At 40.2% G+C, this 16,786-nt stretch overlaps 1 protein-coding gene across 1 annotated transcript in view; it reads right to left on the bottom strand.

Moving 5' to 3' along the window:
- LOC139264540 (ATP-binding cassette sub-family A member 13-like) overlaps positions 1–16,786 on the bottom strand; it is a 417,853-nt gene that overhangs the window by 253,856 nt on the left and 147,211 nt on the right. Inside the window, exons 17-19 of the mRNA XM_070881155.1 lie at positions 8,543–14,644; positions 6,748–6,845; positions 6,020–6,138 (exon numbers count right to left, since the gene is read on the bottom strand). Coding sequence (XP_070737256.1) covers positions 6,020–6,138; positions 6,748–6,845; positions 8,543–14,644 — 6,319 coding nt within the window. The remainder of the gene's footprint in view (positions 1–6,019; positions 6,139–6,747; positions 6,846–8,542; positions 14,645–16,786) is intronic.

Below are 16,786 nucleotides of genomic sequence, written 5' to 3'. Positions count from 1 at the left end.
TAGTTGTTAGGATTAAGTCATAGCCCAGAATAATCTCAGAATCAAGAGTCCGAGATCTAAAGGCACGGAGGGAAAAAGTGGATCTTTAATCAGTGTCAGAAGATAAGGTTCGTTTGATCTAGAAAACAAAGGAAGACACTTTGAGAAGCTGAACACTGTGACAAAACAATCATGAAACGTTTGTTAAGAATCAGTCTGGGCAAAATATCATACTGCATTCTAGTCTGCCATAATAAAACATCAAAAATGTCCAGTACTCATGAAAGGACACCTTCATTTCATTCATCTTATTTTCGTAGAGGCACAGGACCACCAACTCCTCAAAGCAATAAAATCCAGCAAGATTCTACCATGTTGCTAATATAACAACAATGTGCATTTATAGAGCACCTTTAATGCAGAAAAATGTGCCACCATACTTCATAGAAGAGTAATCAGACAAAAAATTGACACCAAACCAAAAAAGGAAATATTAGTCACGGTGACTAAAAGCTTGTTCAAAGATGTAGCATTTTAAGAAGGGTCATAAAGGACAAGAGAGTGGTGGAGAGGCGAAGAGATTTAGGGATGAATTCCAGAACTTAGGACTGAGGTGGCTGAAGGTACAGCTGTCAATGGTGGGGTGAAAGGAGTGAGGTATTCACAAGAGGCCAGAGTTGGAGAAATGCTGAGTTCTCAGAGGGTTGTAGGGACGGAAAAGGTTATAGAGATAATGAGAGGAAGGGCTATGAAGGGATTTGAATACGTGGATGAGAATTTTAAATTGAGGGCGTTGGATGAACCAGGAGCCCAGGTGTACTGGGCAAGCAGGTCTTGGTGCAAGTTAGGATACAGCAGAATTTTGGATGAGCTGAAATTTATGGTGAGTGGAGCACGGGAGCCCGACCAGGCACAATCGGGTCTGGAGGTGATAAAGGCATGAACGAGGATTTGAGTTGATGATAGACTGAGGCAGGGCAGAGCCGGATGATGTTACGTAGGTGGTCTTTGTAATGGAGGTTACTGGATGGGAAGCTCAACTCGGGGTTAAATAGGACACCAAGATTGTTAGCAGCCGGCTTCAACCTGGGACAGTAGCCATGGATGAGGATGAAATTGGTGGTGGGGGCTGAAGCCTATGGATTTGGTCTTCTCAATATTTAACTGGAGGTAATTGCAGCTCAATCAGGACTAGATGTCAGAATAGTAGGCTGACAAGACAATGGCAGTGGAAGGGTTGGGAGAAGTGGTGGAGAGACAGAGCTGGCTATAGTCAACGTACATGTGAAATCTGACACCATGGCTTTATATTAACAACCCCTACAACTGGCAGGAACGCGTTGGGGGAATGGGGCAAAAATGAACAAACATGGAATGTCCCCAGCCTAACGTGAAAGCACCCGCTGCCATTTTTACGGTGGCAGATTTCGTGTTAGGCGAGTGTCCCGGTGTGGAGAAGCGGGACACTTTATTAACATTTAAATCAAGCTCCCACAGTGCAATTGGGAGCTTGATTTAAATTTAACATTTGCCACATGAGTTTTCCAGGGCTCAGGAATCCTGTCAGTGAAAGGGAGGCGGGAGCTGTTGGATCAAGAATGTAAATGCCTTTTACAACACTCCTTGTGGGCCAGGAGAAGCAGTAGTGTTGCCTCCTGCTCCTTAAGAAAGTCTTTGGCCTCCCATCTCCTAATCGTGGCTTCTCTCTCCTCCCACCACAAATGCAGACATCCCCTCACCCTCCTACCCAATCTCTGGCCTTCCTCCAGCTTGCATTGGCCTCGCTCCTCTCCTAAGCACAGATCTCTACTCCCTTCCTCCTACAAAGGTCGATTTCCCTCTACCCCATGCCCCATTGTCTCGCTCCCTATCTCCTCCTGATTGTCGGGGAATTACCCCAAAGATCCCCTGCTGTATCCTCCTGACACTGATTTTCCTATTCAACAGCCAGCCAGCCTGTCAATTTAGAAACAAAAGAAAAAATTATAATGAGGACCTACTGTTAAATTTGGCAAAACCTCCGCATCCCAAGCCTTGCTGGGTTTTCCCCTCTACTCCCCCGCACCCTCACCACCTCCCTGTAAATATCAGGGCCCATGATCTCAGTGGATGTTCCCAAAGGGCAATATGTAAGAGGAGAGGGCAAGGATAAATATCTTTGGGAATAGTCAAAACAGGCATTCAGGGGGCGAAATTTGCCCCTTTTTATAGCCCCGTTAGTGCCTCCCGGGAGTTTGCGGAGGTGCTGCCCCATGGTTAGCGCCCCGGGCCATCGCACAACCAGCGACCCCTCACCACTTCACACCGATCCCTTAACTCCCGCGGGGGAAATTGCCATGAGGCTAGCTCGAGGGGATATCAACACAAGCTTCGCGGGTCACGAAGTGACCGACATCCGCTCTCAGGGCGGTGATTAAAGGAGAGGGGGCACCAACACCCCGGGCCGCCATCTTTTTTTGTCAACTGACTCTCAGGTCGGCTCGATGATAGTGGCCCTAGCATGGTCCGGGTCACCATTGTACACTTTGTCTTGGGTGCCAGGCTGCTGGCCGGTCACACGTTGCCCTGGTGGCCCAGTGGAAGCCATCAGAAGCCCTGCAGAGTCCACAGCTCCCCCCCGCCCCCCTTTAATCGGCGTAGCACTTGATTCCCCGTCCCAGTAGCGCCCCGGTTACCGCCCACAAAGGAAGTGGAGCCCAGGAGATTGCGCTCCACTTCCTTTCAGGGCGGTAAGGGCAATTCTGCGGCGGGGGCAGGACTACTGCACTGGGTGTTAAAAGTCCTGGCCCCGCAGGGTTACCATCGCCAATCGGGGCGCAGGGCAATTTCATCCCCAATGTTTAATATTAGCCAAGATTCATTATTTTAAAATAAAAACAGAAAATGCTGGAAATACTCAGCAGATCAGGCAGCATCTGTGGAGAGAGAAACTGAGTTAACATTTCAGGTTGATGACTCTTCATCAGAATTGGAAAAAGTTAGAGATGTAACAGGTTTTTAAGCAAGTGTAGGGGCAGGGAAAGGGGGGAGGGGAGGAATGAACTAAAGGGAAGCTCTGTGATAGGGTGGAAGGCAGGAGAGATTAGAGAGACAAAAGGGATGATGGTCAAAAATGTGATATCTTTACATGAAATATTTATATCTTCCTCTTTACTTTAAATTTAAATATGTTTCACAAAAACAGTTTGTAAATAAAAATTGAGCATCACTGCATTAAACAAATCTTTCTGATTTTCTGTGATACTTGAAACACATTTTATACAAGTATCTTAAACTATAACATGTTTAACTCCACTATTAATTGCTGTGACTCCAAATTAGTATTTTGGTTAAAATAATCCTTATAGTTATACAGAGCGAATATTTACATTTCTTTTTCAGAGACGAAGAAGAATATTTCATGTTAAGATATCACAAAAGGTAATTAAAATAATTAATCTAGTGCTGTTGGGGAGGGTTTAAACTAATTTGGCAGGGGAATGGGCACCAGGAGGTTGCATTAGAAAGGAGAAACACAATGCACAAAGGATTGGGAGACAGATAGCACGAGAGCAATAAATAATATGGTATTAGATGGGGTCAGACTAAGAGAAAATACAAGAAAGTCTAAGATAGGTTTACAGTGCATGTATGTAAATGCACGAAACGTGATAAATAAAGTTGGTGAGCTGCAGGCACAAGTAGCCACATGGGAATATGATGATGTGGTGATAATGGAGACCTGGCTCAAAAAAGGTCAGGATTGGGTACTAAATATTCCTGGATATAAGGTGTTCAGGGAAGAAAGGGAAGGAAAGAATGGAGGTGGAGTGGCAGTATTGATGAAAGAGAATATTACAGTGCTGGAGATAAAGAATGTGCTGGAAGGGTCAAGGACAGAATTTATTTGGTTAGAGTTGAGAAACAATAGAGGTGCCATTATACTACTCGGTGTATTCTATAGGTTGCCAACGAATGGGAAAGATATAGAGGAGCAAATTAGCAGGGAAATTACAGAGAGGGGCAAGAACTATAAAGTAGTCATAATGGAGGATTTTAACTATCCTAATATAGACTGGGATAGGAATGGTGTGAAGGGCAGAGAGGGGGAACAATTTCTTAAGTGTGTTCAGGAGAGCGTTTCCGACCCAATGAGGAAGGAGGCATTGCTGGATCTGGTTCTGGGGAATGAGGTGGGTCAAGTGTCCATAGGGGAACAATTAAGGAATAGCAATCACAGTATCATAATGTTTAAACTAACTCTGGAAAAGCAGAGGGAGCAATCTAGAATAAAAATACTTAATTGGAGGAAAGCCAATTTCAGTGGGTTGAGAATGGATCTGGCTCAGGTAAATTGGAATCAAAGATTGACAGGCAAAACTATAGTGGAACAATGGACTGCCTTTAAATAGGAGATGGTACATTCCCACGAAGGGTAAAGGTAGGGCATCCAAAGCCAGAGCTCACCTGGATGACGAAAGAGATAGAGAGTAAGATGAAGCAGATGTCAGGTTGAAAATACAAGTGAGAACCAGGCTGAATATAGAAAGTTGAGAGGTGAAGTGAAAAAGGAAATAAGAGGGGCAAAGGGATTCCAAAAGTTTTCTATAAGCATATACATAGTAAATGGGCAGTAAGAGGAGGGGTGGGGCCAATTAGGGATCAAAATGGGGACCTACGCATGGAGGCAGAGGGCATGGCTGAGATACGAAATGAGTACTTTGCATGTGTCTTTACCAAGGAAGATGCTGCCATAGTCATAGTGAAAGAGGAGGTAGTTGAGATACTGGATGGGATAAAAATTAATCAGGAGGAGGTACTAGAAAAGCTGGTTGTACTTAAAGTAGATAAGTCACCAGGACCGGATGGGATACATCCTAGGATGATGAGGGAAGCTGATGCCAGAGGATTAGAGAATTGCAAATGTCATATCCGTTGTTCAAAAAAGGGCGTAAGGATAAACCCAGCAACTATAGACTCGGTTTAACCTCGGTAGTGGAAATCTTTTAGAAACGATAATCCGAGACAAAACTAACCATCACTTGGACAAGTGTGGATTAATTAAGAAAAGCCAGCACGGATTTATTAAAGGCAAATCATGTTTAACTAACTTGATTGAGCTTTTTGATGAGGTAGCAGAGAGGGTTGATAAGGGAAATGCAATTGATGTGGTGTGCAGTGATTTCCAAAAGGTGTTTGATAATAGGCTTGCCAGCAAAGTTGAAGCCCATGGAATAAAAGGGACAGTGGCAGCAAGGATACAAAATTGGCTAAGTGACAGGAAACAGAGAGTAGTGATGAACATTTGTTTTTCGGACTGGAAGAAGATATACAGTAGTGTTCCCTAGGGTTCGATACTAGGACCACTGCTTTTCTTGATATACATTAATGACTTGGACTTGGGTGTACAGGACACAATTTCAACATTTGCAGATGACACAAAACTTGGAAGTATAGTGAACAGTGAGGAGGATAGTGATAGACTTCAGGAAGACATAGACAGGCTGATGGAATGGGCGGATGCGTGGCAGATGAAATTTAACACAGAAAACTGCTAATGGCACATTTTATTTGGAAGAATGAGGAGAGGCAATATAAAGGGTACAATTCTAAAGGGGATGCATTAACAGAGAGATCTGAGGGTATACGTGCAAAAATTGTTGAAGGTGGCAGGGCAGGTTGAGAAAGCGGTTAAAAAAACATTTGGGATCCTGGGCTTCATAAATAGAGACATTGAGCACAAAAGCAAGGAGGTTATGATTAACCTTTATAAAACACTAATTCGGCCACAACTGGATTATTGGGTCCAATTCTGGGCACCGAACTTTAGAAAGGATTTACAAGAATAGTTCCAGGGATGAGGGACTTTAGTTACGTGGATAGACTGGAGAATCGGGGTATTTGTTCTCCTTAGAGCAGAGAAGATTGAGAGGAGATTTGATAGAGGGATCTAGACAGGGAAGATAGAGAGAAAGTCTTCCCATTGGTGGCAGGGTCGAGAAGTCAACTGTCTAAATAATTAAGGCAAAATGCATGTTTGAACTATGGAGTAGTGACTAACCTGTTTGGTATCAGTAGTCAAATTACACAGTTCAGTCAGAACATGGATTACGTGTCCTGCAATATTCTGTCTACATTTCGTCTGTGCACACATGATATCATTAATGAAGTATATTTTTTCTGTAAAACAAAGTGGAGTTTATCTGGCTGAAGATTGGTTGTATTTACATTTCCTTAACAATACCAATTCCAGGCATATACTGCTGGACCTACTAGCAGGTGCTCACATTGGATCAATACCAAAAAGCTGGAAATTACAGATGACCTTTAAAGTAATTATTGTTCAGATATAGAGATTTTTCCCATCAACATCAGGTTTACTTTTGATGGTACTATACTAATGCCAGATATGTCGTGTTTGCCATAAACAATTCAATGGAATGTACTGGAATGAACTAGGTCAATATATTTTATAAACAAATTGATCTTTTTCATTTTAAACAAATGCTGATTTTTTTTTCTTAAAGATAACTTATGAACATATGAACATACAAAAATGACAGACAAGAAAAAGCCATTTAGTCCATCAAGCCTGCCCCACAATTTGATAGGCAATAAGAAAGAAACTGGTCTAGTTCTTCAAAATCCAGTATCTCATTCCAATACTTTAACATTGCAACACATAAACTAGAAAGCACTGTTAAAATTTGAGCTTACACAAAATGTTAACTGTATACATGCTGAATCTCATGATGCATACAACAATTCATGTGTATTATTCAGTTTTACCTGAAAAGAGATTCCACATCTTTAACTGAAAGAGATTATATTTCTGTGATTCCTTCATGAGCTCACTGAACCAATTGAACTGACACATCTCTGCCAAACTGAAAGAAAAAGGAATAACACACAAAGGAATCAACAAGAAATGTCATCCTACCATACTGCGTACTGGGAGGGGAACGGTAAAATCAAATGATCAGTATCAGAGCATAAAATAATCATTTGCAATACCAACAGAATCTCCAATAGGCCTAGCTTGAATACTTAGTAAAAGCTTCACTCAATTAAAAAAAACTACCCTACTAATAAAAATATAGAAACATAGAAAATAGGTGCAAGAGTAGGCCATTCGGCCCTTCGAGCCTGCACCACCATTCAATATGATTATGGCTGATCATTTTTGCAACTTTAGTACCCCATTCCTGCTTTCTCTCCATACCCCTTGATACCTTTAGACGTAAGGGCCACATTTAACTCCCTTTTGAATATATCTAACGAACTGGCCTCATCAACTCTCTGTGGTAGAGAATTCCACAGGTTCACAATTCTCTGAGTGAAGAAGTTTCTCCTCATCTCTTACACCTTACCCTTAGACTGTGACCCCTGGTTCTGGACTTCCCCAACATCAGGAACATTCTTCCTGCATCTAACCTGTCCAGACCCATCAGAATTTTATATGTTTCTATGAGATTCCCTCTCATTCTTCTAAATTCCTGTGAATATAAGCCTAGTCGATCCAGTCTTTCTTCATATGTCAGTCCTGCCAACCCGGGAACCAGTCTGGTGAACCTTCGCTACACTCCCTCAATAGCAAGAATGTCCATATGTTGAATTCTAGATTATTATCCAGATTATTACTACTTGGTGATCATGTCTATATATGTAAATATTGTGAACAAAATGAAGAGAGTAGCTAATGCTCTGCTATTTCCATTTACCTCTGGAGACAAAGCTCTAAGAGAAGTAGGAATGATGGATAATTTTCACTGATGGTTTCAAAATGATTTCTAACAATCTACTAAGTCCAGGGTGGAAAAAAGTCTCGAACACAAAGATGTCCTGAGGATTTAGCTTTAATAGGCTTACTCAGAATACAAAGAAAATAGAAATGTTATCTGGTACAGCTGCGAAAGAAGGTTTGCATTGAATAGCCTTTGCACGGTCAGTGGTTACTGACAAGGCCAAGCCCAACTTGAAAATTTGCTCTATCTCCACTTTTTATGAGTCAGTCTCACAATTGATAAAGGGCTATGCTTTTGCCTTGGTGCAAATGCAGTTTGCAGTCCTGCAGATGGACTTTGTCACAATGGAAGACTGCTCAGTGAACCGACACTATAGCTATACAGAAATAGCAGAAAGGAGAATAGTTTCTTTGGGAGTTCCTTTAAAGAAATATAAATGCAACTGAGCATTGTGGAGTTAATGATTAATCACATTAACCAGATATCATTTGTCTTTTATTATTCATAGTTAGATAATTGACACCCAACATTTGAGTTTGTATTTTCCAGTCAATAACTGACAGATGAAGTTAATAAGATATAAAAATGTTTTTATGCAACTGTAAATATACAGTTACTTCAAAAATGTTAACAAATCTACTAACATTTTCAGCTCCCAAATAATCTGTCTTATGCAAATACTTATTTTTGATAATTGGAAGATAGTTCTACAACTGTAATTTTTACTACAGATATTCCAATCCTTTATAGCATTTACCACTGAAAATCATATCCAAAATGATACCACTTTAATTATACTTCACTGAAAAAGGACACTAAACAGATATAACTGCACTTACCTTGTGTAATTGAACTCTTCGGCTTGGGTAAAAAGCAGTTTGGCAATTTTAGAAATATCAGCTGCAAACTTGCTAATAGGTTCAGACACTTGCATTACACCAAGAAATTCTTCAAGCACTTTCATCAAGTTCAGTGTCACGTTTCTGATTTCAGTGAGGTTAACCGTTCCATTAATGTCAGTCTCAAGGAACTCCAAGAAAACATTACTGATGACATGCACGTAATTTATAGCTGTCCCATTGTTTACTGGCAGCAGTTCATTTAAGATTGTAGCTATCTGAATGACCCTGTTCATTAGTGCTCGCTGAAATTCAGGTGAAAGATTCCACTGTGAGCAAACTTCCAAAACAAAATCACTTAAAAGTTGCATTGCATAAGAGCTTTGGTTGAAGTTCTCATTGGACATTACAGCTGTGATGTAGGGGAGCACATTTTGATAGGCCTCAAGGACAGATGCAGCAGAGCCCATTTGCTTCAATAGCAACTGTGAAATATTGCTCATCAGTCTGGCAGATTCTACAATTCTTACAAGCATCACAACAGCTAAATCTGAGCCGTTTCGATTCTTTAGAAAATAGCTGATGATGTTGAGTAGTTTGTGATCGTTTCCATTTGTGAAATTCGATATATGCTGCACTATTTCCAGAACTTTCTCCACATCATTCAACACTGCATTAAATTGCAACACATCAACCTCAATCAAATCGCCTTTTGTTATATTTCTCAAGAAACTAATCACTTTCTCTACAGCGGGCAATAGGTCTTTCATTTCAGGATTCTTCATTTTGTCGCTTAATATTTTGTTAATATCTGTCGACAGAGTCTCCAAAAGGTCAATCACACTGATATTTGCGTTAAGTACATGCAATACGTCATTTAGCACTGAATACAAGGGGTCGCTTTTGTAACCTGATATTGAAATTAATGACTGTACAGCAGAAATTAATGTTGAGATATGGTTTTTAGAATCTGAGTGTGTCGGTACATTTTTGGTTGTATTTTTTAAATAACTAGTTATAATTTTAAGAATGCTCTGTATAGCTTGTGAATTGTTGCCACTCATCAAAAGCATGGTGTCACTTACATCAGAGAGGAAATTAATGACTTGTTCAGCAGAAGTAGTGTTTGTTAAAGTCATATTACCAATCAGGCCCATCAGCTGATCAATTGCTTGTCTCAATGGGACAATGGGACAATTTAGGTTATCCTCATTGGTGGAAACTATGACGTATGACAAGTTATTCCAAATTTCTTGCAGTTTTATTAGAGCTGGGCACTCCAAGCCATATATCTGTGACATCCTGAGCAAAATTGAATTCCATTCTTCATACTGTTGGAGAAAACAACCTGTTTGCTGGATGATTTCTCTAAAAACAGTGCTTCCTGAACATTCCACTTTGACAGTCCCTTGGACAGCTCCTGCAAGAAGCTGTTTGATATCAACTGCCAGATTAAAAGCTGTACTGAAATGTTGTTTCACCTCAAAGTTACAAGCCTTTAAAAAGAGACCATTATCATCATCGGGTGATTCTTCTGACAGCAGCTTGCAAACAACTACAGGCAAGCACTGTGATATCTGTGAGGAATTATTCGCCATAATAGAAACTACCTGCATCAGTCTGATAATCTTCTCATTAAGTTCAGTCTGATTTCCTTGGCTGAACTCTAACCCCTTTGCCTGATGCGCAAGTCCAAACAAGTAAACTGCTTGCAATGCTTCATTCACATTCATGGTGGAAAGATTCTGTATTAGGGTCATTCCATCTGGAATAATAGCAAGAGCTTGTGAAAAATCCTCATTTCCAAGCTCTAATAAAATTACTCTGATGGCATGTACAATCTTAGTCATGCTTTGAATGTCTGGCACATTGCTCAAAACTCTTGCCGCATTTGTTAAAAGATTCAAAATGGCATCTCTATCGCCAGTGGCACTCACATTTTTAAATAATCTTGTAAGCTCACTGTTCATTTCCTCCAGGTGGTCATTTATGGCATATATATCTCTGGTCGATAGCAAGGTCGTTGTGAGATTGTAAATTATATAGGTTATATTATCTGTCAAGGTGATCTGGTCAACACTTGAGAAATGCTGAACAAAACCATCCAGTAATAGCGAAAGCATCCTGTGTACAAGTTTATCATTGAAAAGAGAAGTCCACGGGGCAGCAAACAATTTATCAGATCCAGTGTAATTGATTCTTGTAAGGCTGTTGTGAAGTAGTTGAATGAACATTTCAGTACTATCAATGGTGGACCCAGTCGGTAATGATACCTTATTCAAGAATACCACATACTCTCTGACGAATTGTAAAGTTTGCATTATTAAGTCAAGCCTGAGTGGGCCCTGTAAGGTGTCATTATATCCTGAATTATGTGCTAATGTGACATTTCCTACAAAGGTTATCAGTTCATTTAGACTGTACACAGCTGCTGTGTTACTTGAGCCACTGTGGTCAGTGGTATTAAGCAACTTTTGAAGATCTGTTTTCAATAGTTGCAGTTGACTGTGAACTTCATTTATTGAGTTTAAATGTTGTAAAACAAAGACTGCAATGTTGAATACAGAGTCAACTTCTAGGGTAAGGCTTTTGTTTACATAAGGATGAAAGAATTGTAATAATTTACTGAAACCTTTAAGCTCTTCTGTTATTTCCCGAGGTATCTCAACCAGCTCAAGTAGCTTAGAAAATGAATCTAAGCACAACAACAACTGCTGAAAGAAACTACCTGGTGAAGGATTTGTCACCACTTTGAGGTGTCCAATTAAGTTGTCAGTCATTCTGAGGACTGTTTTGACAGCAATGTAATTTGTACTGTTCAAGATTGTTGCTAAATATGAACTTTCGTTTCTCAATAAAATGAAAGCCTGCACAGCTGCTGTTGTGTCATTATGCGCATTCAGTGTTTCTGAAACACTATGAAGCATACGAGCGGCTGACTGTGAAAACTGTAAAAATTGTTCAGTGTCAGGGATTCTGCGATTGTCTACAATCTGCTGTATTGTCATCAGAAAAGCACCAGTAGAGTTCATAACATCGACAGCACATCTAATCTGTGATAGTGGAAATCTCTCCAAACCATTTATAAATGCAATCACCTGTTTGTCTACAACTAGACTATTGTTGAAGGTTGAGTTGTTTATATAATCAATTAGCAGATAAAATGATTCAATTGCCTGTATCATCGTTAAATTCCGCTGACATTTTGGTTTAAGCACTTCATCCAATTCCTCTGTGAACTGTACTGTTTGATGAATCAATTGTGTCAACTTGATATCCTGGGTGTTTAGGTCTTGTTCTGAAGATTTGTTCGAACTCAGATAACTGACAACTGCAGTTTTAGAGAGTAACACATTGATGGCCTCAGTCAAAGACAGATTGTGCGCAATTCTTTTATTGAAATAGAGAATTGAGTTCAAGGTGCCAAATAACATATTAGAAATTTTCTCCGGCCTCGAAGTTAAGTAAGCGCTTTGATTCATCATAAGAATTAATTTGTGAAGAAGCAGTGAGAATTGCTGAATGTTCTGGTCTGATGATAAAATGGTTGATAGTGTTTGAAGCTGTTGAGATAGGAGTTTCTCAGAGTCTACAGAATACCATCGGCTTAAGAGAACATTCCCACTGATCAATTTGCTGAGATAACCAAAGAGCTCTTCTGCTGTTGCACTACCATTGACCATGCTTTGAACTTGTTTTATCAATTGTTCTGTTAAGTCATATGACATGTTTTCATCATTAAAGACACTGTAAGCTAATTCAATGGACATCTTCAGAACCTGAACGCTACTGTTTTTGTAGGGATAAGAATTGGGAAAAATCATTTCCAACAATGCAATAACATCATAGTAATAAACATCAGATGCATTTAGACCATGGAACCGCTCTGTCAGATTTAGCACTTTGAAAATTGCTTCCTCAGTTTTCCACATCACTTCATCTATTTCAGATATGTTCAATCTGAAGATTGGAACTATAGTTATATCTGACAGAAACGAGAGTGATGGAACAGAAAGATTGGTGTGTGTCAGCACATTTAGCCACTGCAGCAATTTTCCCCATTCTTTCTCTCCTGTATTGGGGTTTTTAGAATGGATTAGCTGTTTTATTAACACCACCGAGTCTTTGTATGGAAACTGACCTCCAGTGTTCTCATATTTTGCAATTAAATTCAAAAACTCTTTCAAATATTGGACAGAGTGATCAAGATAACCTATGTTAAAGCTGTTGTTGGAGAATAAAAGAATTTCTCTGAAGGCCACTTTGATACTTTCCAGATCAGCACTGGGGTTTAAATTTGCAAATGTATGTAGGACTGAATAGAGTTTTTCCTGCTGGGGGTCATACAATGACCATATTGGGCGAAGGGCATCTATGAATTTGGAAATGCTGTTCAAGGCATTAAGATTGGAACTCTGAAATAAACTAAAGACGTTCTCCATAATCTCAACAAGTCGGTGAAGCTCCTTGTTATCCATTAGAATAGGAAATGCTGTACTCATTGCATGTTGTAAGATGATAAAGCGATTAATGGGCATTTGGTACAAGTTCTGAAGGTTAAAGCCATTTGTTGAAGTAATGTTCTCCAGGAAGAATTTCAGTGCAGCTGTGCTGTTATTTATGAGCAGATGTTTGGTACATACTGATGTTTGATTCAGTTCTTGCGACACTTCTATCAAGGCAATATGAAGGAAGTTAACTACTTGAAGATCCAAGTCCAACCGTACTGCTACCCCTTTTACGATTTGAGTCCATGAGAGAAACAAATCTGCTGTACATGACAGAGAGGAGAAAGCTGTTTCTCTATTTGTATATGTTAAGCTGTTGATCATTTGTTCCACCAAGGATTTGTATAGGTTCTGGATTGATTGTGAATTAAGGCCAATCTGTAGTGAACGGATTTTTCTTCCAGTGTTATGTATGGAACAATATTTTCTCAACCAAATGTCAGAAATAGGGACAGATGAAGACTGCAATGCTTGTAACATCAAACAACTAATATTGTTTGTATTATTCTGGAAAGCTTCTGTCAGTTTTCCAATTGTCTCATTTATCTGTTGTAGGGCTGGCCCTGTAATTTCTGTCTGCCCTTGTATTTGTGACTGAACATAGAGATATAGATCCAATAAACTTTTTGTAAGGTCTTCATTTGACATGCTGTGAAAAACAACAGCAATGTTTGCAATTGTTTCAAGAGCCTTGCCAATGTCATCAGAGCTAAACTGTTCAAAAAAAGTGGAAATGTCTTCAGAAATGTTATTGGCAGCAGCTACCATGGATGAGAGCTCAGTTACATTTGACAATTGTGAGACTGCATGAATTATATTATAAAATGTCTCGAGCTGTTCTGTTTTATTTTCTACAGCAATCGTTCGAAGAAGCCTGAACAACTGCAGCTCCACACCTTGCAGCTGCAATAGATTTTGGGTAGAAGAAGCAATTATTGATGCATTTTTTAAGCCATTGATGGCATCCACTACAGCTGCAAGTTGTTCTTGAGACAGTAACCTGAGATTATTCAAATAATGCAGAAACATTTTAGCAACATCAAGATAATCTATGTTGGTTTTGGTTGATCCTATCCATACTGTAGAAGTGAAATTCCAGAAGAAATTTAGACTTCTTGTTAGAGTCTCTGTAGAATTGTGAATGAGAAGCTGCTGCAAACTGGACCACATGGCATTAAACCTGTCAATTGTATTTTGAAAGGGGCTGGTGATCATTAGATTTGGTAATTCCTTTTGTAACACACGAAGTAAAATGTTCACCATTTCCCTAAATTGTGGTGACTGTCCCTTTGACCACTGGTTCATGAAAAACTTCATTCTGTAAATAAATAAATCAACACTATTTACTTGAGAAAGTTCAAGTAATGCCTGCATGATCGAAGATGTTTCATCTGTTGGACCGATGTACTTGTTCATCCACAGAGGTATATTCTCCAGAATAACTTTTACAACAATCTGTAATCCTTGGACATTGTCAAAGACGTAATCTCCCTCACCAAAATTTCCAAAACTCTGACTGATGATCTGTACATCATCAGCATTCAGCTTTATTATATTATTGAGGTTCAAAAACTTCAGCGTTGCATTCAGAAACCTAAAAGAAAAAAATGAATAAGATCTTAATCAGTGAGATTTTTACGTAATTATTAACAAAAAGGACAATCATTTAATGTGAAATTAACATCTTCTTTTGAAGTGGCCAATCTAATCATGGAACTCCTTGATAATTAAACTGATCCTCCATATCTGAAAGAGGTACATCAGTTTCCAAATAGGCAACTGGGCTCTCCTCTCAGCCAGAGCAAAAAAGAGGAAGGTAAATTCTCCATTACATTATGGTGATGTTGGATTTACAGCATAACATAGAAGATGCTAGCAGGTGAAATTTCACCCCAGTAACTGTTTCTGGGGTACAGTTTCATGAATGTGGTATCCTGCAATATCTTATCCAAGCAACCATCATACAGCACAGAAGCAGGCCATACAGCTCATCGTGCCTGTGCCGTCTCTTTGAAAGTGCTATCCAATTAGTCCCAGTCCCCTGCTCTTTCCTTCACAACCCTGAAAATTTGTCCTTTTCAGCTCTCTTTTGCAAATTACTATTGAATCTGCTTCCATCACCCTTTCAGGCAATGCATTCTAGATCATAACAACTCGCTGTGTAAAAAAAATTCTCTTCATCTCCTTTTTTTGGCAATTACCTTAAATATGTGCCCTTTGGTTACCAAGCACCCTGCCTGTAGAAACAGTTTATCCTTGCTTACTTTTTCAAAACTCTTAATAACTTTGAACACCTCTATTAAATCTCCCCTTAAATTTCTCTGCCCCAAGGAGAACAACGCTGGCTTCTCTAGTCTCTCCACCTAACTGAACACTATGAGCTTGGACACTATGGCCTCGATATTAACTGCCACAATGGTCTAGAGAGGATTGGGGAGGGGTGAAGGGTGGGGGGGGCGTCAAAGACTTAAATGTGGGGCACACGTCCCCAACATGCCATGCTCCGTCAGCCACCTTTTTTACGGATATCGAGGCACCTGCATGTTCTGTCATGGAGCAGCAGGACACTTAATTAACATATTTAAATCTGGCTCTCACGTTGCAATTGGGAGCTCAATTTAAAATTCACGGTTGCAGTCCAGGTTTCCAAAGGTCAGGTAACCCGGCAGTGAAAAGGAATTGGGAGCTGCATGCTTCACAAGTAATCCTTGTGGGCCAGGAGGAGTAGAAGTGCTCCCTCGGTTTCTCAAGGAAGCCTCTAGCCTCCTCCCTGCCAATTGCAGCCTCTCTTTCCCCCCATGCCTCAATGGCTGACCTTCTCACCCTCACCAAGCTATGATGGCCAATCTTCCCCTCCCCCAAAGCCCGATGGCTGACCGCCCCCACTGGCACGATCGGCGACATTTCCCCCTCCCGATTGCCCCTCAGTTCAAGCAGGGGCTTCACGTCGCCGGCCTTGCCGAGTTTTTCAGCCATTTTCAGCCTCTCCCACACTCTCCCTGCCACCCCATAAATATTGTGGCCCAAGATTATGCAACCAAGGGCAGCATTATAACCAAGCCTGGTTCTCTCCTCACTCCACATCTTTCCAACAGGAAAGTGACCCAGAACAGGAACCAAAGCTGATTATCTCCTGTATAACCCCCAGGTGCACAAGCCAATTGCCATGCTGATGAGCAATGCAGAACCTGAATCAGGAAGTGTCAGTTAGAATATTTAATTCAATGTCAAATCATGTACAGAAAGTGAAATAGAGAGAGGGTAAAAATAATTGGAGTAGGAGAGAGAAATAAAAGAGACAAAAAACAAAAGTGAAACAGGGTTATTCTCTTACAAAAGGTCATCAACCTGAAACATTAACTCTGTTTCTCCACAGATGCTGCCTGACCCGCTGAGTATTTCCAGCATTATCTGTTTTTATTCTCTTATCTGTTTGGAAGAGCAAAACCTAATTACTCAATTACCAGTTCAGATGCAGCTGCAATGACGATATTGGCGACGAATGATATACGTTATACATATAAGATTCTGAGGGGCGGTTGACAGGATAGATTTTTTTATTCATTCACGAGTGTGGGCATCGCTGGCAAAGCCAGCATTTATTGCCCATCCCTAATTGCTCTTGAACAACTTAGAGGACAGTTAAGAGTCAACCACATTGCTGTGGGTCTGGAGTCACATGTAGGCCAGACCGGATAAGAATGGCAGATTTTTCCCTAAAGGATATTAGTGAACC

The sequence above is a fragment of the Pristiophorus japonicus genome, chromosome 5 (genome assembly GCF_044704955.1).
Source record: "Pristiophorus japonicus isolate sPriJap1 chromosome 5, sPriJap1.hap1, whole genome shotgun sequence".
Lineage (NCBI taxonomy): Eukaryota > Metazoa > Chordata > Chondrichthyes > Pristiophoridae > Pristiophorus > Pristiophorus japonicus.
The sequence above is the reverse complement of the archived record's forward strand: the minus strand, read 5'-3'. Positions and strand labels throughout refer to the sequence as shown.